Source organism: Triturus cristatus, chromosome 5_2 (assembly GCF_964204655.1).
Source record: "Triturus cristatus chromosome 5_2, aTriCri1.1, whole genome shotgun sequence".
In the NCBI taxonomy this organism is placed as follows: Eukaryota; Metazoa; Chordata; class Amphibia; order Caudata; family Salamandridae; genus Triturus; species Triturus cristatus.
This window is the reverse complement of record NC_140588.1, coordinates 999492496-999517172: the sequence shown is the minus strand read 5'-3', so window position 1 is coordinate 999517172 and position 24677 is coordinate 999492496. Positions and strand designations below refer to the sequence as shown.

At 44.9% G+C, this 24677-nt stretch overlaps 1 protein-coding gene across 1 annotated transcript in view; it reads left to right on the top strand.

Annotated features, from left to right (window-relative positions):
• The first annotated feature begins 10808 nt into the window (after window positions 1-10808).
• LOC146829566 (uncharacterized) overlaps window positions 10809-24677 on the top strand; it is a 312339-nt gene continuing 298470 nt past the window's right edge. The window contains exon 1 of the mRNA XM_085608270.1: window positions 10809-10917. Within this exon, the coding sequence (XP_085464396.1) occupies window positions 10896-10917 (22 nt within the window). The 5' untranslated portion in view covers window positions 10809-10895. The remainder of the gene's footprint in view (window positions 10918-24677) is intronic.

Here is a 24677-nt window from a genome sequence, read left to right as displayed (position 1 = left end):
GCAACAATCTTACCCTCAGTCTCTATATCTAATTCCTCACCTTCTACTTCTATGACCTCAGGTGGAATTTCTCTTGTACTTGCATGTGGAGCTTCTTTATCAAGAATATCCTTGACAGTCTCTTCAATATTTTCTTTTACGTTTTCCTGCACTCTCACCTGTTCAGTATCTGACTCTGAGCTAGTATCAGAAATCTCCAATCGTCTTCTTAATGGCAAATTCTCTGGTTCTGTAACTTGACTTGGTTCCAACTCTCCCTTTCTCGGAGTTGGTCTTGCTCTTGTTTCTTCTCAGTCCGACTCAGAACTGGTATTGGATTCTCCCAAATATTCTTCTTCAGGTCTATTCACTGGACTAGGGATTCGAAGAGTATGACTCGCATGAATCCAATTCTTTACCCTGGCACATTTCACAGCCGTCGTCGTGGTCAGAATCACTTGACTTGGCTTTCCCCAACGTGGGACCAGACAATTTCTTCTTCTATGCACTTTGATTCTCACCCAGTCTCCTGGACTTAAATCATGAGCTGGCTTCTTTTCAAGGGTGGTTGCATCCGATCCAACCTGATGAAACACAGAATAAACTGAATCAGCCAACCCCTTGCAATAATCCAACACGAAGTCATCAGATATAGGCAGTAGTTTGTTGATAGGAATGAAAACATGTCTCATCGCTCTACCCATAACAATTTCATGGGGACTCAGTTCAGTATTTCTATCAGGAATAGATCTAATAGTCATAAGCACTAGAGGCAAGACATCAGGCCATTTTAGACCTGTGGCCAAACACATTTTTCCCAATCAGTTTTTAATGGTGTCATTCATCTGTTCCACCACTCCAGATGCCTCTGGACGGTAGGCACAATGCAGTTTCTGTGGTACATTCAATGCTTCACAAATCAATTTTATGATTTCATTTTCAAAATGCTTTCCTCTATCTGACTCAATCGTAACTGAGAAACCAAATCTAGGAATAAACTCTCTCAATAGGAGTTTTGCTACTATAACTCCATCCCTCCTGGTTAAGTACGCCTCTACCCATCGTGAAAACAGACAAACAACCACTAGAACATATCTTAGCCGATTACATGGGGGCATTTCAATGAAATAAATCTGCATTCTGGTGAAAGGACCTTCCTCCCGTCCTATTGTTCCCAAACTCACCACTGTTTTCCATCCTGGATTGTATTGCTGACATATAAGACATCTTTGACAAAGGCTCTCAGCTACAAGCCGAAACTTGGCATTATACCATGTCTGTTTGAAAAGGCTGATCATAGCATCTCTTCCTACATGTGCCTGCCCATGAAACATCCGTGCCATGGTAGAGACCATGCTATCAGGCATGACTGGTCTTCCATCCCGATAAACCCAAACTCGGTCTGCCTCTCAGGATGCACATCCTGATTTTATCCACTGTTTCTTTTCCTCATCTCCTGCCTCTTCCTGTAACTGCCTCACCTCTTCCCACGTATTCACAGTGTTAGAAAAAAGTAAGGGACATGAGTTAATTTCCTTTTCCCGGTTTTGATTAACCGAATTCTGGTTGCGTGCACAATATTGCGCTATGTCATTTGCGAAGTCATTTCCTGCCGATATGTAATCAGCATTTTTCGAATGGGCAGCGGATTTTACTACTGCCAATTGCTTAGGCAGCTGTATCGCCTCAAGCAACTTCCCAACCACTTCAGCATTCCTTATAGGAGTTCCACTCGATGTCAAGAACCCTCTTTGGGACCAAATCTGCCCAAAATCATGCACAACTCCGAATCCATACTGACTATCAGTAATCACAGTGATTCTTAGATTCTTTCCCAATTTGAATGCTCTCGTTAACGCAAACAGTTCAGCAACTTGAGCTGATCTCACTCCTTTCAGACAAGACGCCTCCAATACAGCCGCTACAGTACACACTGCGTATGCTGCACTCAAAATTCCTTCGTCGGTTCTCAAACATGACCCATCCACAAACATCACATAGTCACTTTCTTTCAGAGGTACATCTTTTATGTCCGTACGCGGCTTGGTGCAGAGTCAAGCCCTTCCAAACAATCATGATCCACGTCATCCTTCACTTCCACATTTACAGCATCAGGCAACAATGTTGAGGGGTTTACATTGAGACACCTCACAAGGCTCACATTCGTTGCACCCAAAATGACTTTCTCATACTTAGTTAGACAACTATGCGTCATAAATTGGGTGCGGCTACTTGTTAAAAGGAACGCCACATCATGAGGTACAAACACTTCACAGGATATCCCATCACAATTCCTTCACTCTGTTCCAAGCTCTTACAGGTAGCAGCCACTGCTTTCAAACAACCAGGCAATGCCACAGCTACAGGATCTAGTACAGCTGAAAAATATGCAATTGGTCGTCTCAATTTTCCATGTTTCTGTACTAACACAGAAAGTGCACATCCATCTCTCTCACTGCAATAGAGCTCAAACTCTTTTTCATAGTCAGGCATTCCAAGAGCTGGGGCTTCACACAAGCTGTCTCTTAATTGTTTAAAAGCCTTCAACTCCTCTTTGTTCAATTCAAGGGGATCTTTCACATCACTCTTCGTCAATTGCACCAAAGGTTTTGCAATCAGTGAAAAGTTGCTGATCCACTGACGGCAGTATCCAACCATTCCAAGAAACATTCTCACTTCTCTGTGAGTCATTGGTGCTCTCATTCCTTTTCTTATTCTGATCCTGCCTGCAGTCACTTTTCTCAAACCTTTCTCAATTTTATGGCCTAAGTATTGTAATTCCGTTTTGCAAAATTGTAATTTTGATGGGGATATTTTAGGTCCTCCATCCGCCAAATAATTAAATAATGCAAATGTATCTACCACACAGGCTTCTCGTTTTCTCGATGCCACCAGTAGGTCATCGATGTATTGAACGAGTACTGAGCTTTCGGGCATTTTTAAATCCTCCAGGGATTTCTTTAGAATCTGATTAAATATCGATGGACTTTTTGTATACCCCTGTGGGATTCAGCACCATGCCAAAGTACGTTCGCCAAACCGGAACGCACAAATCTGTTGGCTGTCAGGGTGCAATGGGATGGAAAAGAAAGCATGACACAGGTCGATGACCGTATACCATTCTGCATCATGAGGAATCTGGTATAGGATCACTGAAGGATTTGGTACAATGGGACAACATGGTACAACAATTTTATTCACTTTTCTCAGGTCTTGCACTATCCTGAAAGTTCTGTTAGGTTTTTTCAAACCCATGATTGGTGAATTACATGGACTGCTCATTATCTCTCTCAAAATACCTTGTTCAATCATTTTGACTATTATAGGAGGGACTCCTGCAATTATTTCTGGTGTCAATTTATATTGGGGAATATTCGGGTAACTTATTCCTTCTTTTACAGTTATCTTTACAGGGTCTACGTTTCTCATCAATCCCATATCTTCTCCTGTGAAATCCAATACCTTTGGTTTCACTGTTTTCTTCAATTCCTGAGGCAATTCTTCTGGGTCAAATACAACAAATGCCTCAGTTACTTCGGGTTCCATATTGGCCATGGTCATTTTATACAGTACATCCTCATCAGGAGTTTCAAAAGCTATGCCATCCGGAGTACAGAAAATCGTAGAATTCATTTTACACAACAAATCCCTCCCTAACAAATTTACAGGGCTGGTATCGCACACGACAAAGCGGTGCATGTCAGAAAATTTCCCTATTTTAACTTTAACTGGGCCAGTAGTATACGTTTTTATCTGTCTGTTCGAGACTCCAACTACTTGGATTGTGTCATCCGAGAGAGGAAGATTTTTGACGTCAGCTGATCTAACAGTTGAACGAGTAGCACCAGTATCTACTAGGAAAGTAATATTTTCATAATTTACCTTTCCGTCCACAAAAGGGCCTGTCTGGTCTACCTCTAGAGTTGTGCCAAGTACGCACTCTTCTTGCTCTCCTCGGCACCGTCAATACCTCTCTTCTGACTTACTCTCATTGCGTTGCAGCCAATACTGCGAAACAGCACTAGCGTGCGGTAGCTTTGTTACCTGTTCCTTGGTGTAGAATCCTGTCTCATTACTGTATCTCTGAGGGTTTACGTTCTGTGGAAAAGGTGGCTTTGGCACCTGACACTGTTGGGCAACAACCTGCTGCTGTCGCGGCGGTTGACAACTCACCTCATTCTGCACTTGTGGATTCAATGATGCATTATCGCCATTAGCACTTGGGGGCAATTTACACTCTGAATTCCAATGCCCTACCTTTCCGCATTTATGATATGGCCATTTCTTTTTTGCTTCATCTAAACTAATCTGTTCCTTTCCTTTTCCAATATTAGGTTTTTGTCTCACATGGCCCATGCCATTTTCTTGTTCAATCAGTTGGGCCTCCTGCCTTTCCGCTACTTTAACCTGAGCCCACATAGCCTTCTCTTTTAGCTTGCGTTGCTTTGCTTCAATTTCGTCACTAAAATATTTTGCATGTCTCAGTACTTCATCTATCTTTTATTCTGCCAAGCCACTGTATGCTGTTTAATCATTTCGCTTACCTCAGGTCTCAACCAATACACAAATCGATATACAAAATGACTTAAATCCTTCTCACTCAATTTCTCATCACCACTGTATTGCTTAAAAGCCAATAGCAATCTCTCATAATAGGCATGTACGGATTATTTTACTTCCTGGTGGGTTCTATCAATTTTTACCCAATCAGTTTCTTTTGGAGGTACTTTATTTTTCAAAAAGGTAATTACCTGTTCATATTTTCTCATTACTTCTGGATCAGGGGCACCTGTTTTAGGATCCCTAGGATACTCTTGGGTGGGCCAACCTACTGTGATTTTACATTCCGCCCATAGATCTGCCGTCACAATTATATCGAACAGACCATTCAAATCTATCCATAGTACTTTTGATAATTTAACAAATCTTTCTACTTGTCGGTACCACTCCACAGGCTTCTCGCAGAGTCCTAGAAAATCATTTGTGAATGATAAAATGTCCTGTCTAGTCCAAGGAACAAGCACATACCCCCCTCCTGGGAACCCCCCCACAGGACACTCTGTTACCACTGTCTCCTTTTCTCTTACCGGGAACGCTGAAAAGGTCTTATCTGTTGCCTCATCTCTTTTTCGAAACCACCTGCTTTTCAATCTATCTACATCACCCCATTTCCTTAGTAAGGCAATCAGCTCTTTAATTTGAGTCAGCCTTCCTGCAGTATTTAAATTTTCGATATCCTTTTCAGAGAAATCTACTCTATATGATTTCTGTAGTGTTCTTATTTCCTCAAAGTCAATATCCATTTCGCTTGCTGTTTCTTCCAGTTTCTCATGCAAACTTCTCGCTCTCCAAGTTATACTTTTACAAAGAAACATTAACTCTTCGTCCTGATATGCTTTTAATTTTTCAGTTGGAAGAGTCCCTACTATTAATTCTTCCAGTGTTATTTTTAACTTTGCCACATCTAAAGGTTGAGGTTCTGAATCCTTTCGCTGTAAACTCCTTAACCAGTCGCTCAATTCATCAGAAGTGGGACCTACAGGAATTATTTCATTTCTTATTTGCTCTATACTTCTCTCTGGGGTCTCTGGTGGTGATTCTGATGTCATTAGCGTTTTACTTGCTGGACTTTGATTCATTGTCAGATTTTTCGGGAGTACTTAACCCTGAGGTTCCTACTAATTTTCCCCATGGATTTTCTCCCGAATCTCTTTTTCCCGTCTCGACTGGTTTGTTACTATGGTACGGAACTGTTAAACAATGCTCGCTATCTTTCTGTTTATCAAAGACAGGCATTACTGGTCCTATAGTTACAGGTACCGTTACGGCTTCCATATTTTTGGTTAATTCCCTAATTTTCTCCGTTAATTCCAGAGTAGTTCTAGCCAACTCAGCTGAATTCTCATTTACCAACCTAACAGGTTGTGCATTTTCAGATTCTCTAAATGGATTATTTTTCCCTAAATCAGGTGGCGTTTGCTCAAAAGTTTTATTGCGTGGTGTTTCTTTTACTGGGGCTCTCGGCGTCAGCAACGTGGAGTTTGGTTGATACGTTTATAAAACATGTCCTCGAGCACATCATCCTCCGACTCATTCACACCATACTTGTAACCTTCTGACCCTGTATTGTTTATCTTTTCTGTACACTTCCTGCCACTAGTCTCTTCAGCGTTTCTCAACGGGAACATCCCATCAGCCATGTTTGCACTCCGCCATCTCCTCATCCTGTCATCATGACTTTCCTGTCCACACTGTCTATCAAACATGTAATTATATCTTCCACCACTCTGTTGTCGTTCTCTTTCGTACATCTCATCTTCCCATTCCGTTAAAGCTTCAAACTGAGTAGGTCTAGGTCTTGGTTCTAATCTCATCATTCTTTCTCTTAAGTTCCTTAATACAGCTAAACTGAACGAACCACTTTCTGGAAATGCTAGAATTCCATCTTCTTTAGTATACTTTGCCCAATTATCTAGCCAAATACATGTATGGTACCCATATTTCACTACCATGAAAGATGCGGGCAATTTCGGTGGAGGAAGTAACTGTCCCTCTCTAGTCACAATCGGCTTATCCTTTTTAAATAAGTTCTTGATTTTTCCAAACCATAATTTTTTTTTCTTTCTCTGGTGGAACGTAATACATCATTTTCTTATTCTTTAATCTTGAATCACTGGATTTCTTGAATCGCTTCTCTACGACTATTCTGTTTGCTGTCCAATCACAGCGCGACTCACACTAACGCACCAATCTGGAGCGTATACGTCACTCTGTAATTCTCCAATCCCAGCGCGACTCACACTAACGCACCAATCTGGAGCATCTACGTCGCACTGAAATTCTCCACTCCTAGAGCGGCATACCCCAGCGAACCAATCCGTGAAACTTTGTCTCTCAATGGCTGGCCAATCCCAGCGCAGTATTTCTGACGTCAGCTTGTCTCGCTACTCTTGCTGACCCCTCCTTTACAAAATTTTCCGGCAAACTTTTCAAACGTTTTTCTTCAATCAAAATCTGTATTTCTCGAGAGCAGCGCTTACCTCTGCCCTTCCACAGAATTATTCTGTTTCGCCGATAAAGTAGCACTTCCCTCTACCTTACCCTTCTAACAAGCAAAAAGGCTAACTGTTTCTCTGGGGATAAAACACATGTGGAGACTACACTGCTCCTGAGAATTAAGGCCAGAGTTTCACGAGAGAACCTGTTGCTATTGCACGCACGCACATTCACACAGAATATGTCCCTAACGATAACGACAATGTTACCAACTCGAAACCAGACAATGCGTTGTGCGACTTCACTTGCCACACGTTTTACCCGTGTACCTACAGGGCGACGAGACAATACACTGTGCGACTTCACTTGCCACACGTTTTCCCCGTGTACCTACAGGGCATCCAACTTCCTATGTCCCGGAAGTCTTCAAAAACAACATAAAACGCAACACGACTCAAAATAGAATGTTAGTACATAAATCAATAATCAATAAGCAATAATCACCAAATCAATGCAATAAAACCATCAATCTGCTACCAGAAAACCGCTCCAGCGGAAAGGGCAATTTACATATCCTCCCTGCGTCACAGACCCGTCATCACACTAACTCATTCATACACGCATTCATTGGTGGGGCCCATAACACCAACACTCATACGACTTCACTCAAGTCTGCACCCAGGAGGAAAGAAGCGCTGGACATGTGGGGGTACCTTATTACCTATAGGAAGAAAATTATTTACATTATATACACAATACCCTTAGTATCGATAGACTCCTAACCTTAACATCAAGGCACTCCACCACTTGGTCGATGGACCAATTAGTTGGACTGGTTGATGGTGATTTAGAACCAGCTAAAACAAATTTAAAGCCTCAGAACCTTTAATCAATACCCTTTAAAGAATCACAAACTCATTTTCAGTTAATAAAGGTTTAGTTTATCTAATTAATTCACTTTCATTGGCATCGTCAACATCTAATCAAATCTGCATAATTTCATTTCATATTTAGCACAAATTGACATATCAGTATATTTACCTACATTTTGATATCGGTGACCATTTCCAAAACCTGTCCGCCCTGCATAAATCAATTCCCTCTGGTAAAATTCTCAATCGAATGCAGGCTAAAGTCCGGGAAAAGTTCTTTTGCTCGGAACGCCTCTGTCCCAAAGGTATCCACAGGACCAAGCAATCGTGCAAGCAAGTCGATCAGCAGTCATCAACAGAGTCTTGGAAACGCCCTCCTGGAACGCACTCTACCCTCGTCTAAGTTCCCCTTTTATAATAAATTCTAAGATAACCTGCAACAATTTCTAAAATCTAAACACTCCGATTGGCTAAGCCCTTCAAATTTGTAATATGGTACGTTACTCCCATATTTCTTGGTTCTCTGGGAATCAAATAGGTCATCCTTTGGCTTGTATACTTCTCATGCGAACAGTTCCGAAGTATCAACATGTTGACCTCTGAGTATAGGTTGTCATTGTCTTTTCTGTCATTCACACTAGCTGAATTTTGGCAGTCATCCACGTTCCTATCCTTGACGAGGAACATTGTGCCCTGGTCAGAGGACGCCTGGAGATCTTCAGAGCAATCCGAGTCTGCGCAGTAGACATCGCACTCACACGACAGTGGCCACTTCCGAACTCCATTTTGAATATTTCGGCCTAGTAGGCCTGAATGCCAACTTAAGCAAAACAAACATAAAAAGTAATTAATATACGGAAATGAAGAATCTAATGTTTAACCCACACTAATCCCATTATTAGTATTTTCCTAGCTTATAGCAACATTTAAAGCAATAATACTCACCATTCCGCTATACCAGGAACGCAAACTGTTACAAGGCAACATAAATCATGCAAATCTCTATCACAACGCATTCTACAGTTAATATGCGTACCACAGATAATCATTAGAATTATTTGCCATGCAATTAGCTTTTAGTCCCTTGAGTAATTTGTGTTTATTAAGATGCAAGTTTGATTAGTGTTAATACTCAAAACAGTTAATACAAGTTAATATCAAAAAGAGTTACGTAATTAGTATTTTATCATGCAACATAGAGAAGGTATACAACATTTTGTTTTACCTGCTCCACCACTACCCAAGGAACTGGAAATGTAGTGTAGAATGAAAATGATATAATAAATGCCAATTTCTTTAATGATCCCTCCACACTAGCTAACAGAGACAAGGGTGTCATAAAGGCAGACTTCCTACGATATTCAGCCAGGGTTAGAGAGGAAAGGGAAGGGCGGAAAAGCACCGTAAGACAATACCAGCTCACAAAAACTTGTGTGGGCATGGAATTTTACCTGTCCAATATACACAATAGACAGGATAGATTCCTGATGACAAGATTCAGGCTAAACCTTTTGCACCATATCCTATCAGTCCCAGCTGGTTTTGCAAGCGATGTAAGCATAAAAGGGTGTTGCGGCTGCGATCTACGATCTCCGCAAGATACCCTTCATTTCGTCCTAATTTGCCCATTTTATGCCTACCCAAGGACACGGTTTTTAAAAACCATTCTGAAACGCTCCAAAATCAGACAGGCTAAAGTGGCCCTTTTATTTCTTAAACTCTCCGCTGACCCCTTTGTATTATTTAGCACTGTGCACTTTTTGCGATTGGCAGTTAGACTAAGAAACACCAGAGGAGAGGACTAACTGTTAGGGTCGCTCCCCAGTTTAAATGTACATAAAATATACTAATTGTGTGAGAAAGTCGCATATAATGGATTATAGTACTTGACTGTCCTGTTTTTTACTCCCATGTACAGTGGGGTTTTATCATTGTCGATTTTACGTGTTTTATGTATAATGATTGAAGTTTTTAACTAAAGTAAGATTGTTTTATGATGTGCATCTTTTATGGATATTCTCAAATACCCGAATAAAGATATTTGAATTTGAATTTGATATAATAAATGTGGAGCCAAGGGACAGATTAACGGTACCACATGACTTCATGTCTCTGGCCTTGTGCTTTTTTTTTTTTTTAACAGATCATCGTTATCAACAGTGGCATTTCAACTGAAGTGACTCCGGACTACAAGGCCCAGAATGCATTAGATTGTTATACAAAACCCTATACCAAGAACATATTATCCTTGGTTCCATGAAGTCATCTAATAACCTTCATGGATTCATCCAATAACCTTAGGGCGGATAGAATTACACAGCGAAAAACTAACAATGCTATCAGCTAGCTAGTCTCCATGTATGACACGTTCAACCAGCTCTCAAGCTTCCCAGTTACATGTGGCAATAACTCGTCCTGTGGATAAGTTTTTTGGTCTATTCTGGGATTTGTAGTGATAGCTATCCTATTAGAAAACTATTACTACTAGCCTTAGAATGAAAGAAAAATCTTGGAGTTGATGGCCTACTCATGCGCGGACCTACGGGCTCTTGCTCTGTAGCAAAGACTTACATTCTGGCCAACAAGCAGCAGAATGCAAAAACTGAAAGCTCTCTGCGTTGGTGGAGCTACTCTCACATGCACCTGCTCCGCCCAGGGAGTTCGGTTCACAACCTATTCAATTATGGCGTTGAAGGGTAGAGATATGCGCCCTGGAGGGTAAAAACCTAACACCACCTTTGCCATTGTTACCTTGGAGAAAAGCTCGTCTCGGTCTCCAGGATGATATCGGACTCAACCAAATATGACATCAAACGTCAACCGTTTCTCCCGAAACAAATCTATATAGGCATGAATCCACCACTGGGAGTTACAGTTTCATGCCTGGATCCATGTTAATTTTTCTCGCCTGATTTACATGACAAATCCCGAACAACATTCTTCCCAGTGGAATGCCCCACAGTTTCCTGATCTTGGGCGGTTCCTGCGCATGCTCAGTTCGCTCCGCCTAGTCCCTGCCACTGGTTGAGTTTTGCCCGGGAGGGTTCCATGCTGCAGGCACACAGTAAAGGTAAGGCGGCTCCTTTCTTACACTTCTGTCAAGCTCTGTGTTTGTGTGTGTCATGGACGTTTTCTGTGCGTACTTCAGTTTTGCACATTACAGAACGGCGCAGCCTAATAATAAACACACACATACATATCTCTCTTTACTTTCTCACCATAGTCTGCTCGTGGGATTGTAAATACCTTTTTCAACTCTGGGCTCATAATAGTGGAAACAAACTCACTTGCCTTTTAAATCTCAAGAAGTTGTATATAACAACATGTATGAATGAGGAGGCCCTGGTGTAAACCTTACGCTTGGGATGCGCATGTTCTCTGTTTTGTATATTTCAAGGAATGCTTCTTTAAAATTCAATTGATTATTGTGCGATATGGTCTTGCAGAAGTTTGCGAAAGCCCATAAATCTTGACTTTATAGTTATACCCTGACTTTGGAAAGCTTCCTCCTACCTTGCAGACAGTCTGCTGAGGAAGGTTAGTGGAATGTGGGCACCATGGAAATCTACGACCTGCACCAGATCTCTGTGGAAAATTCTGGACAGTTTTTAAAAACTCGAAAAATCCCAATTTTAGCATAATTGGAATGAATTAAACCTGCACAGAATGCATTCCCAACTTCATAAAGTTTTTAAAATGTTAGTCAGCCCCCTAATGGATATCGTTAGATACGGGTATTATTTCCCCAGAAAGTTTTACTAATAAAATGTTTAATACACTTTGGATAGGTTTTGAACATGCATCCACAGCCTTACATTAGGGACCGTAACATATATAAGCAATGTTTCCAATGGCTGTATTCTGATGACCTTTTGTGACAAGCATGTTGTAACTCCATGTATTCAGCGTAGCACTAGAGTATTTTGTGAAGTTTGACCTTTGCCTTCCACAAAGCCTGCCTGTTGTAGTAGGTTTTCATTTGAATACAGCTTTGTGCCCCTTTTTTGGGTGCTGAAGCACATTATTGGATGGGTAGTAGACTTCAGCGTGGAGGAATGTTTGGTCGAAAGGATGTTGTACTTGCACGAAACCTATGTGGAAAGTTCTTGGTGTCGTGTGTCATTGCCCAGGGTTGCGTTCTTATTGTGTCATTGATCGCAGTTCTTAGTGGTGTGGTAAAGTAATGAGAAGTGAGAGATGGAGAGAACTTAGGTTATTATTTACTGACGGCTAAATTTGCTATTCAGGGTCCACTTTGAATTTGTGGTGATTATAGATGAATTTCAGGCCACATCCACTGCCTTCGACAATAACTAGTCCCTCCGCGCTGTGAATCTTGTGCCTGTGGGAAGGAGAAAGATGGGTCAGCCAGAGGTTAGAGAAGGCATGGATTTGCCATATTGGCAAGCAGCACATATTGAGTCTTTGTCTTTAATTTAACATAAGACCGTGTTCTGGGAGTTGTAGTCTTGGGGTGGTTCAATTGAACCTACACACCTGAGACTGTGATATGTGAAAGGGAAGCCCAGCACTGGAAATGTGGATTTTCACAACACGATCTGGCACCCCAGTGTAGACACTCATCAGAGGAGACCCCACCATTATCAGAAGTTGAAATTCGAGGCTCAATATGATTACCTGCTTTGCAAAGAGTAATTAGCCTCCTGCAAAGGTTGCGAGAACCCTTGTCAGCCTATTGTGTGTGCATCCTTCCCAAAGCCCGTAGACGATTGCAGCCACAAGGAAGTGCTAAAAGACCTGAATGTTACGATGAAGTGCTCGGATGGAGTGCATAGCCTCCATATTCTCCTTCATCCTGCCAGTGACTTTGTGACAGTGTGTGCAATTTGCAAGGTCTGTTCTACCTTAGATCAGACTGTGTTAGAACTGTCAGGGTTGTTTTGGTTGACCCAGTGGTTGAAATGCACCAATATTTGCTTGTGGTTAGAGCTCTGAACAGTGAGTGTCGGTGTGAGGCTCTGTTTGGCTTAACCCTTTACCCATGAATGAGATATGCTCCAGTTGTCGGAGGCAAGGGAGCCCTCAACCGTGAAATACTGTCAAATGGATACTCCTGTAATGTTAATTTTCATGAAATAAGAATGTCTCAATTCACTGTACAGCTAATAGAGTTCATACATCTGAGTTCACACGTGCCGACAAGTGTTTCACTCACGCCATCGTGCCTTGCTATTTTCTCAAGGAAGTTATGCTTCATCTGTAGTAAAATTCCTGAGCATTTAACTCTGGATAAGCAGGAAGGTGTGCATAACTTGAAGTATACCCACAGCCCAGGTAAGTCATGTTATGGATCTGTAAGCGCTTGCGTTTGCTTTCTCTTGTATGTCCATGTGACTCAAATCAAATTCAAGTTTATCCATGTCTTAGTTAATTAAAGCCATACATAAAAGCTAAAACAAATAATCACATATAAAATTCATCATGTAAATTCTCATTATAACCATGTCTGTAGAAAAGTCTTCACGAAGGTCATCGTAAGATAACTGAACGGTGAAAGCTAGGAGCCTGAGTCTGAGGTTGCATGGGTAGATGCTGTAGAATTATGCAAAGGCTGTATTAAATCACAAGAGCGAATTGAGGTTGTTAGAAAGATGTTTTAAAAGAAGGTGAAAGTTCAGTATCCTTCGGGTCCCTATGTTAAGCATCTCAGGGATGAAGTAAACGTTTGTAGCCTTGTTTCTGAAGAACAAAAAGTTTATTCCGCCTTCTGTATTCCGCCTTTTCTATTACGTGAGAGTGATACATTTAGCACGAGGGCCATTTAGACATAACATCCACAAATAAAGTGTTGAGGTGACCTTTTTGCTGTCCTGCTTTGGATCAAAAAGGTGTTTGTTTCCCTGATGGACCATAGGAAATGGTTGTGGTGTACATTGGGGGACCATTGATGAGTTTACATGAACCTTTATAGAACTTGATTGTGAATTAGTTATTGAAAGGGGTTCATTATATGAGAGACCCAATACTGTAAGTGTTTTTGGTGGAGGTCCGAAAATAATGATAATGGATATGGAAGTACAGTTTGTTTCCGAAAGCATGGAGCGCTTCTTGCCAAAGTTGACGCTGTTCATTAAACTGTGGATTCACATAGAGCTCAGACCAACGGGCTTGTAAAGAGGATTTCTAGAGTACTGAAGGACTGTATACAGACTGCTCTGGCTATTGGCAAGGATATTGTGACTTGTGATTGTGACAAGGTGTGGATTTAACATAATACTGCTGATGCCTGTGGATACTACTTTCAGGTTGTTGAGGAATAGAATTTGAAATGGTGCCGAGCTGAAGCCGGACACGCACATATTCACGACTCACTGTAGGAGTTGTCAGAAGGAGCCTTGAAAGAGTGATCAGAGTGACACACACATATGCTCTAGGGTGAAGGTATGCCCGCGTCGGGCATTATCCCGAGTTTTTAACAAGACAAGTGATGGTGCAGGGTGGATTGTTAAATACCCCATGCCCTGAAGAAATTGCTGTGAGTTTACCCTTAGGCAATGAAACATGTCGGCATTTTTATAAGAGTAGACACACAGCACAGAATAAACTAGCAAGCCAGTGTGTACTAGCTCACAGTTGTATATAGTTGTCATAGCACAGCTTTTTCTTTCACACACCCTAGCACTCTGTCCTGTGGGTTGTTACCCATTCATTTTCTCCCAGCACTTTTTCATTTTCTGGAGTGGTGGTAGCTGATGATGAGATCTGAGGTAGCAGGTGAGTACCTTCCTGCTTTATCCTCCATGGTGGTGCTACCGTGAGGCACCATCACTCCATTTTCCACACTTTTTTCACCATCTATTTCATCACTTAGGGGTGATAGAGACACAGAATCTGGGTTTGGAGACACTCCTTTTGTTGAAAGTGTTTTTACTGGTGAAACATACCTATACATAGCATAGATGGTGCAACCACTTGCTTTAAAAAGTGTTTAATGAATAGGTAAATGAATAATATTTTCGCCGAGTGAACAGGTCGATTATTGTGTATCAGAGGAATAGAAAGACCAACTCCAGGCTGACACCAGGATGGTTATTTGAAGTTGGGGGGTGCTCAGAAACGTAGATTTAATGAAGAGAAGGTAAGGAAGAAAGCCGAAAGGATTTCTACAAGAAGTATAAGTATTATGATGGAAGATGTAGTGTAGAGGTGGTTGATTTTACAGCTGGAGATTAGGTTCTAATCAAAAGCCTGTTTTGAGAGGGAAAGGCTTTAAACCATCACATCCTGCCACAGGTACGTGATGCTAGCCAAATTAAAGGGCTCACATAAGAGTGGTCCATTGTTTGATCCTTTCATCACATCAGGTGTAAAGGGGTTCACGATCATGTCTGAAATGATAAGCACATACTACCCAGACACACTTTCTATTTTCTTCCTACAAATAGTGACTCATGTGTTGTAGATTCACAGGAATATGACAAGGACACTGATCTTGCTGAAATACCGGAAGAAGAACAGTTCTCTGAAGATTTTATACCTGGCTGCTCACTTTCCACCAGACTCAAAATCTGCTTAATGCGTCTCATCTCCAATCCGGCCTCTGACCCCTCTTTATGTCAGCTTTTGAATTGTTTCCAAGTCATACTCATCCTCTGTTATTAGAGAATCATAACAGAGACCATGATTTGCATATATATTTGTTAATTATTAATTTGTATATTTTCAGGCATATTATCAACAATCCGTTACATCGTCGTTATATCCACATTGTTACATTCACTTTTCAAGTTCTTGTTTTTCGTTAAAGCATTTATGGAAAATACATGCTGTGGCGGTATTTAAGCAGATTTAGAAATCTGTTTATTCTCATCCAGCATCGCTCACCAAACAGGCATTCCTCTGTATCAGCAGTATGAAAATAGTAGAATACATACATAAGTTAATGTTTTTGTTCTCATAATTTATCACAGCGTCTCCCCTGTGTCCCAAGCTTTACTTTGTCGTATCAGATACAAGGGTGGCTTCTCCATTAGGACTCTGAGGCTGCGCTCCACTGAAATTCCTGCATATTTACCACCAAAAAATAATAAATAGATCGATTTATTTAGAAATATTATTCTATCTCTAAACAAATCGATGTATTTTAGTCTGGGCTGTCTGTCTCAGGCTGCTTGCCTGGCCCCGCTTCGGAGCAGGAGTCGGAAGCCAGGCAGTAAATCAACTTTCTGCAATGTGACGCACGGCTTACTAAAGCCCTTCATTGCCATTATACTCTATGGTGGTATCTACTGTAGGCCAGTGGTACTGTCGGGTCACAGTTTCGGGTGTCTGAGTCTACATCCCTGCCTTAGGCCAGACGTCTATCATTCACAGGCATAGAGCCCACCATTTCCCATTCGTCACACGGTAGGACTGGATGCAAGCACGTGTGACTTGGAGCCTTGTCGTCGGTTGTGGTAAGTGCTATAATGATCTGTAATGTCTATTGTGCTGAGACTCCTGGTTGCGCTAACCTTCCACACTGTGACAGCCCAGGCCCTGGCTGCAGGTCGCTGGCGCCTTTAGCAGTGGTGATTCTTTATTTTTTACCCCCGAAATTGATCCACAAGACGAACAGTGTTTTTATTCCCTTGCAAAGTTGATCCAAATATGCGAGTCAATCGCAAAGGGAGAAATATGTGCTTAAAGTAAAGACAGTTACGTGCTGTATGACGTTAAAACTGGCCTTATCTTCATCCCCTTAACTCTAATGCCAAAAAGCATGGATTGATTTACGAATATTCAGTGTTAGAAACGTTAACGTAACGTGTCAGTGATTTAGCTCCTCTTTTATTTAATGTTTTACTTAATGTTGCATTTCCCAAGAAGGCTGGCTATTTCATCATATTGTATTTCTTTATTTTTTTGATGAATCTTAATACTCTTGTATAGTGCATACTCCGAGTTGTGCCAGGTGTTTATAAGGTGGTACAAAAGATAATGTCACAGTGGAGAACATTCATATCGCATAGAGAAAACAACAAATGATCTATGTTAACAGTGCAAAGTACGACAACACCAATGAACTCATTCCACCAATGGTTTGTGATTTTAATACATCACAGGAATTGGAATGAATCAAATTGTAAGGTACAATGTATTTCACATTTAATTATTTTGAAAGGCAGGTGCATACAAAGTGAGGTGACTAGTGCATAGAAGGGATACGTGAAAGTGATGTGCAAAGGGAAGGTAGTGCGCATATATACATCAACAATCAGTGATGACAACCTATCCTGCCAGATTTCTGGCATATGCATAAATGACAAATCATAACATAATGAAATAGATGCAGGTATACACTCTCGGACATTTCAGACGCGCGTTTGTTTTTCACGCTGGTTCCAATGTAGCCATTCAATAAATGAAGGATTTCAAACGCGCTGTCAGTTAATTTAGACGCGCTTTTGTTCCTTTCGCTGACTACAATGTATCTGTTTAGTCAGTTCCCATCTAACGATTTATTTTCCCTGCTTTTAAACGCACATTAGCGCTTCTTCCATATAAATGTGTCTGATGTAATCACCTGCGTTGCAATCACCGCGTTATCATGCCTTCTTTAAATATAAACACGCAGGTGGCATTTTTACTAGTAAGGTGTAATATGCCTTTATATGTGGCATACAAGGTAAATCCGACATGTTTGCTTATGCGCAGTTATATTTAAAGTCACCACTTTTATCTCTTTTTGCTTTAACTCGTTGTAGCAATAGTGGCATTTATTCTGACATGGCACATACTTTCTTTTCAGCCATAGGTAACTGATCAACCTTGGCCTACTTACCACGATTTCCTGCGCTAACTCTGAGTACGTTTTTGATAATTGCTGTCCTGTTTTCATACTCCTCATACCCTCTAGAGGAAGTACCGATCCTAGTGGTTCTTTCTTTTATGTCTCCCTTTCCCCCGCAGGAGCCTACATGGCCCACCTATCAAACTCTCATCCTGAAGTTTTCTCGCTGTAAATGGTAATTTATCCTTAGTAGTATTACTGTTAGATACGTTCACAACTGACACACCACCGCATTAACTTCATCCTATTATCCGTAGGTCCCCACTACCTCCCTAAAACTCAGTCCTGATGAAGACCCCACTCTCAAGGAGCGAAGTTTGCTGGTCTATATAGGGGTCGAAACATCAACAGTGTTTTATTTGTTTGTCAAACATAGATGACAGAGAGTGTATACCTGCATCTATTTCATTATGTTATGATTTGTCATTTATGCATATGCCAGATATCTGGCAGGATACGTTGTCATTACTGATTGTTGATGTATATATGCTCTCTACCTTCCCTTTGCACATCACTTTCACTTATCCCTTCCATGCACTAGTCACCTCACTTTGTGTGCACCTGCCTTTCAAAATACTTAAATGTGAAATACATTGTACCTTACAATTTGATTCATCCCAATTCCTGTGATGTATTAAAATCACAAACCATTGGTGGAATGACTTCATTGGTGTTGTCGTACTTTGCACTGTTAACATAGATCATTTGTTGTTTTCTCTATGTGATATGAATGTTCTCCACTGTGACATTATCTTTTGTACCACATGCTACCCAGGTCCAGTGGCCTATCGGGTTACGCTTTTCGCCCTAAGTGGGATGGGCATTCCCAGACGTGGGACCCGTGCTCACTACGCCACTGGAGTCAAGCTATCCTGGCTGATGATGGCTGATAGCCAGAAACCGGTCCTAGGATGCTTGATTCCGGTCCAGGGAAGACATGGCTTGGCAGTTCGGGCTGGACTGTTCCCATGAGGCACAGGGTCAAGACTGATTTGCATATGGCCATGTCTGAACTGGGGTGGCGTAGTGGGCAAAAGAACGATGGATTTAACCCAGATCTCTTGACTGGGGGAGAATGTCTGCATTGTCAGCATTCCGTCCATCATTTGTTTGTTTTAACGCTTTTCGCCCTAAGTGGGATGGGCATTCCCAGACGTGGGACCCGTGCTCACTACGCCACTGGAGTCAAGCTATCCTGGCTGATGATGGCTGATAGCCAGAAACCGGTCCTAGGATGCTTGATTCCGGTCCAGGGAAGACATGGCTTGGCAGTTCGGGCTGGACTGTTCCCATGAGGCACAGGGTCAAGACTGATTTGCATATGGCCATGTCTGAACTGGGGTGGCGTAGTGGGCAAAAGAACGATGGATTTAACCCAGATCTCTTGACTGGGGGAGAATGTCTGCATTGTCAGCATTCCGTCCATCATTTGTTTGTTTTAACGCTTTTCGCCCTAAGTGGGATGGGCATTCCCAGACGTGGGACCCGTGCTCACTACGCCACTGGAGTCAAGCTATCCTGGCTGATGATGGCTGATAGCCAGAAACCGGTCCTAGGATGCTTGATTCCGGTCCAGGGAAGACATGGCTTGGCAGTTCGGGCTGGACTGTTCCCATGAGGCACAGGGTCAAGACTGATTTGCATATGGCCATGTCTGAACTGGGGTGGCGTAGTGGGCAAAAGAACGATGGATTTAACCCAGATCTCTTGACTGGGGGAGAATGTCTGCATTGTCAGCATTCCGTCCATCATTTGTTTGTTTTAATGATTTGTCATTTATGCATATGCCAGATATCTGGCAGGATACGTTGTCATTACTGATTGTTGATGTATATATGCTCTCTACCTTCCCTTTGCACATCACTTTCACTTATCCCTTCCATGCACTAGTCACCTCACTTTGTGTGCACCTGCCTTTCAAAATACTTAAATGTGAAATACATTGTACCTTACAATTTGATTCATCCCAATTCCTGTGATGTATTAAAATCACAAACCATTGGTGGAATGACTTCATTGGTGTTGTCGTACTTTGCACTGTTAACATAGATCATTTGTTGTTTTCTCTATGTGATATGAATGTTCTCCACTGTGACATTATCTTTTGTACCACATGCTACCCAGGTCCAGTGGCCTATCGGGTTACCCCATTATTACGTAACTCTTTAAGGTGTTTATGAGGGGCTTTGATGGAGAGCTCTGGCGCTGAGGCAGTGCCTGTCCCTGGGTTGGCCTCCCTGCAGAGCACACAGAACAATGGCCGTGTATTCCAGTTGCAATTAAAATTCTGTGTAAATGTGTGTGAAGGGGGTACACAGATGTCAAGATTTTTACAAGGCAAAAGTAAAAGATAGTTAAATGCTTAAATGTGAGTGAGTACAGTATGTGTTGGGAGGTGGTGAAGTGAGGGAGATGCGAGGAAGTGCATTTGGGGGGAGTGAAAAGAGGGTGCTGAAGAGGTATGAGATGAGGTTGAAAATGTGCAGAGAAAAAGGACATGCATAGCTAACATAAAGCACACATAACTGAAGGCCAAAACTCCTTCCACAGACCTCAATAATTTAATTCACAGCCTCACAATTTCAGAATTGAAACATCTACAATCTTATTTATTTATAACAAATCATTGTTGCTACTCATTTTTCTTAAACCGCTAACAACCATGAACAAAACCAATTGTACTGGCAGGTTTTAGTTGTATGTCAGTTACTGTGTTATATATTGAATGTAATAACTTCACAGAGAGACACCAAAACTCTGGTCGGGTGGCACACAATGGTAATCACCAAAATGTATTTTACATGTTCCTTTCTAGAGAGCTCCCAGTTATCTTCATTTCACTTGTCTGCACATATGTCTATATGACTGCTTGCAACCAGCAGCTGTTTGTGCTTCCCAATGCTAGGTTAGAGCATTTTTTTCCAAAGTCGATGCCACATGCAGTGCAAGACACTGGGCAAGCACACAAGTGAGGCACCATTTTTATCGGGAGACTTAGGGAAACGCTGGGTGGTGGGAAATTTGTGTGGGCCCGGTGATGCCACAACTTTCCCACACAAAAATATGTGAAAAAAGTGATTTTTTTTCAGGTAAAAATGAGGTTTGCGGGGGCGTGGCTTAGCAAGCGGACATGGTGGACGTGCGTTGAGCTAACTTCGCACCGCCCGATACCAAAATCCTTCCCGACATCCTGCCCACCCGATCCCGCGCTGATTTCCGGCTGGCTGGCGGAGCGGCGGACCGGTGCCCCCCCCTGCAGAGTGGTCCGGTGAGCAGGACGGGGCCCGGATGCCAGCGGAACCCGAGGTGATATCCTGCGGCCGTGTGCGGCCTATCGACGGAGAGGAGGCGGCGCCCTTGCGTAGCAGAGGCAGCGGCGGCGCCGCCATCGCAGGAGGCCTCAGTGGAGCTCCACACGGGGCCTGGGAGCCCGAGGCGATCTGAGCAGCTTGGGAGAGGTGGCGGCGCTCGGAGCGGGATGACGGCGTGCGGGTGAGTGCCGCCGGGGGGCGTTGATCCTTCCCTGTACCCCCGTCACCAGCCGTGCCTGGAAGAGAAGGAGGGGACGCGTCACATCTGGGGCCCCGGAGGAGAGGGGCGACGAGTCCTCGGCAGTCCGGCCTGGATCCATGGCAGGGAGTGCGGCCGGGGGCCCCCCCTCACGAGCTTTCTACGACCGGAGCGGCTGGCGTGGCTGGGAAGTGAGAGTTCGGTGGTCGAGCCGGACCACGGGGAACACGGGCGATCCCGCACCGCGGAGGGGCTCTCTGGGGTGTGCGTTGAGAAGGCTGGCAGACGGACGGGTTGCTGGGGCGGCGGGGGTCTCGGCAGCTAGATCGGGCTGCGGTGGCCAGATCCTTTTCCCCCCGCCCCTTTCCCCCTACCTGACGGTGTGATAGAGGTGGTGCTGCTTGGTGGCCCTCGGATGGAGGGTAAACAACTGGAGGGGGTATTCCTCGGCTCACCTGCCCACCGGGGCGATCCAGTAGAGGTGCTGGAAGAGAGTGGCGGCGAGGGACGGTCCACCATATTGCTACCGGGGGGGCGGCCCTCGCGGCGGCGGAGAGTGCGACCGGGATGGGCCGCAGCCCGCGACCCACGATGACGAGAGACGGCAAGGGAGGCGGCCAGGCCTAACTGGGCCCGATAGACAAGTTCACGGGTCATGGGGCGACTGCAGCAGTCCCGAGCACGTCGCAGCCAGGTGGGCCCAGCAATGCGGAGCTGATGGCTGCAATTACGCAGTCAAGAGACATGCTGGACGCCAAAATCGGGGCTGTGGGAGCGGATGTCACGCTGCTCGGCCAGGACCTGCGGAATGCTGTGGATCGTATCACGGAGGCCGAGACAAGGGTCTCTGGGGTGGAAGACGACGTGGGGACACTTAAGAAGCGAGTCAAGGCGTTGGAAGTGGTGCAGAAGGGCCTGGCGGAGCGAGTGGAAGATGCGGAGGGGAGGGCCCGACGGAACAATCTGCGCTTTGTGGGTTTTCCGGAGGGCTGTGAAGGGGGGGACATGGAGCGGTTCTTGTCGAGATGGCTGGAGAGCTGGGTGCCATCGGACGCCCTCTCCCGCTGTTTTGTGGTGGAGCGGGCGCACAGGGCCCTGGCGCAGAAACCGCCGCCGGGCTCTCGTCCTCGGACTGTGATTGCCAAAATACTGAACTACCATGACCGTGAAGTAATCCTGAAGCAGGCCAGGGCGAAGGAGCCCCTGTTGTTTGAGAACACACGCATTCTTATATTCCCGGACTATACCCGTCTGGTGCAGCAACAACGACAGTCCTTGTGGCGACAAAGGCCCGGCTTCGTGCCCTGAAGCTGCCTTATGCTCTTCTGTACCCGGCCAGGCTGCGGGTGGTCTACAGGTTCCGAACGCATTTTTTTGATTCACCTGAGGAGGTCTTTAAATGGACGGATGAAAATGTACGCCTTAGGCCACAGTCGCCCCCGGGCTGGGGGACTAACAACGAGGCTGCTGATGCGGTTCAGGACAGTCAAAAGTCGAAAGGGAAGCACCCCAGGCGTTCTAGATCCCGGAGGCGCTCCCGATCCCGTGGCTCGGTGTCTGGGACTGGCTCCGTGGGTGGGTGGAGCAGTTGAAGGGGTACTACCGGACAGTTCGGCATAGTGACTGGCCCTGCGGCCTCTGTATTTTTGGGGAGTGGGATCGGGGGGGATACGGGACTTATGGGGTGCGGGTAGTGTAGTATGGGCGGCGCACCGGTTGTTTTGGGCGGTTGGGGGGGATCCATTGGATGGGACGACCCGGGGTTCCCAGTTGGAGCCTGGAGGCGAGTTCCACCGCGACAGGTGCTTCAATGTTTTTGAGGTATGGGTTTGGGGGGAGGGAGGGCCACGGGGTATTGGAAGTTTTTATGGTTATTGTTGACCACATGTTTCCCATGGTACGTCTGGAGCAAGAGGTATGGCACAAGATACTGCGCAGCTGGGTACCGTTAAGGTAGTAAGTTGGAATGATAGGGGGGCCCTAGATAAAATTAAGCGGGGGCGCTCCTGCGATACGCCAAGCGAGTGGCTGCAGACATACTGCTCTTGCAGGAGACGCACCTGCTAGGTACGAAGACTCCCTGCCTCCAGAGGTATGGGTATACCCAGGTCTTTCATGCGGGTTTCACACAGGGGTCTTGGGGTGTAGCTATCCTAGTGCATAAGCGTGTCCCGTACACACATGATAGGGTGTGGACAGATGCTCAGGGACGTTATGTCTTTGCTAAGGGGCAAATAGGGAGTGACTGGGTGGTGTTTGGGAGCGTGTATGCCCCGCCCCGATGTCCTGGGCACTGGTGGAGAAGATCACCGCCGTCTGGACCGAATTCTCAGAAGTGGTATGTGTGGTTGGCGGAGATTGGAATGAGGTGATGGAGGGTTCCAGGGATCGGTGGAGGGAGGGGGGAGTGCCTGATAGTTAGATCCGTACCAAACTGAGAGCATTGGTGGAGGGCCTAGACTGGGTGGATGTCTGGCGGCACCTTCATGGCACGCAGCGTGCATATACATATGTTTCCGCAGTGCATGGATCGTTCTCGCGGCTGGACTACATTTTTCTGTCCCGAGACCTGTCCGGCAGGGCCATAAGGGCCGAGAGTCTCCCGCGGGGCCTTTCGGACCACTCTCCGGTGGCGGCGGTGTTGCCCCTGGGGCACTCGCGGCAGCTGTTTCGGTGGTGCATGTTGGTGTGGCACCTGCAGCAGGAGGAATATGGGTCGTGCATGCTGGAGGCGTTGGATCAGTACCTGTCCATTAACGTGGGCTCGGTCCCCGAGGCCGCTTTGGTGTGGGAGGTGCTTAAATCGACGCTTCGCGGGGTGGACATCTCGTATTGTGCCATGGCGCGACGGCGCAAGGGGGAAAGGGCCGTACAGGCTGAAGCCGAGATTGCTGCCCTGGAGAGCCAGAGCACCGGGGTGGGTGGAGGCCGGGCCCGTCGTCGTCTCCTGTTCGCGCAACAGAACTATGCCTCGATGTTAATGGAGGAGACGCGCCAGGCATGGTTGGCAACTCTTAGTCGGGTTTATCAATGGGGCGATAAGTCGGGCCGGATGCTCCATAGGCTGTGTCAGGGCATAAATCATTCGTGGGTGCTCCCAGGGCTGGTGGATGCAGCTGGGGGACCCATCTCGGATCCTAGTGTGCTGGCGGAGAGTTTTGCGGGGTACTACGCGGACCTCTATGGTCCGCAAGAGGTCCTATCGGTAGAGATGATTGAGCGGTTCCTTGCGGACATTCCTCCTCGGGCCCTTTCGGATTCGGTACGAGCGGAGTTAGAACTCCCACTAAAGGTTGAAGAGCTGGGAGAGGCGTTGGGTGGTCTCAACTCGGGGAAAGCGCCGGACCCGAACGGATTCCCCGCTGAATTCTTTCGGAAACATTTCTTGCAGCTCGGTCCGCACTATAGTGCGGCCCTGGAGGAGGCTCGCGAGCGGGGGTTACTCCCGCGCGATTGGCGACACGCCGAAATAGTGGTGTTCCACAAGCCTGGTAGGCCCCCGAATTCCACGCATCATATCGCCCAAT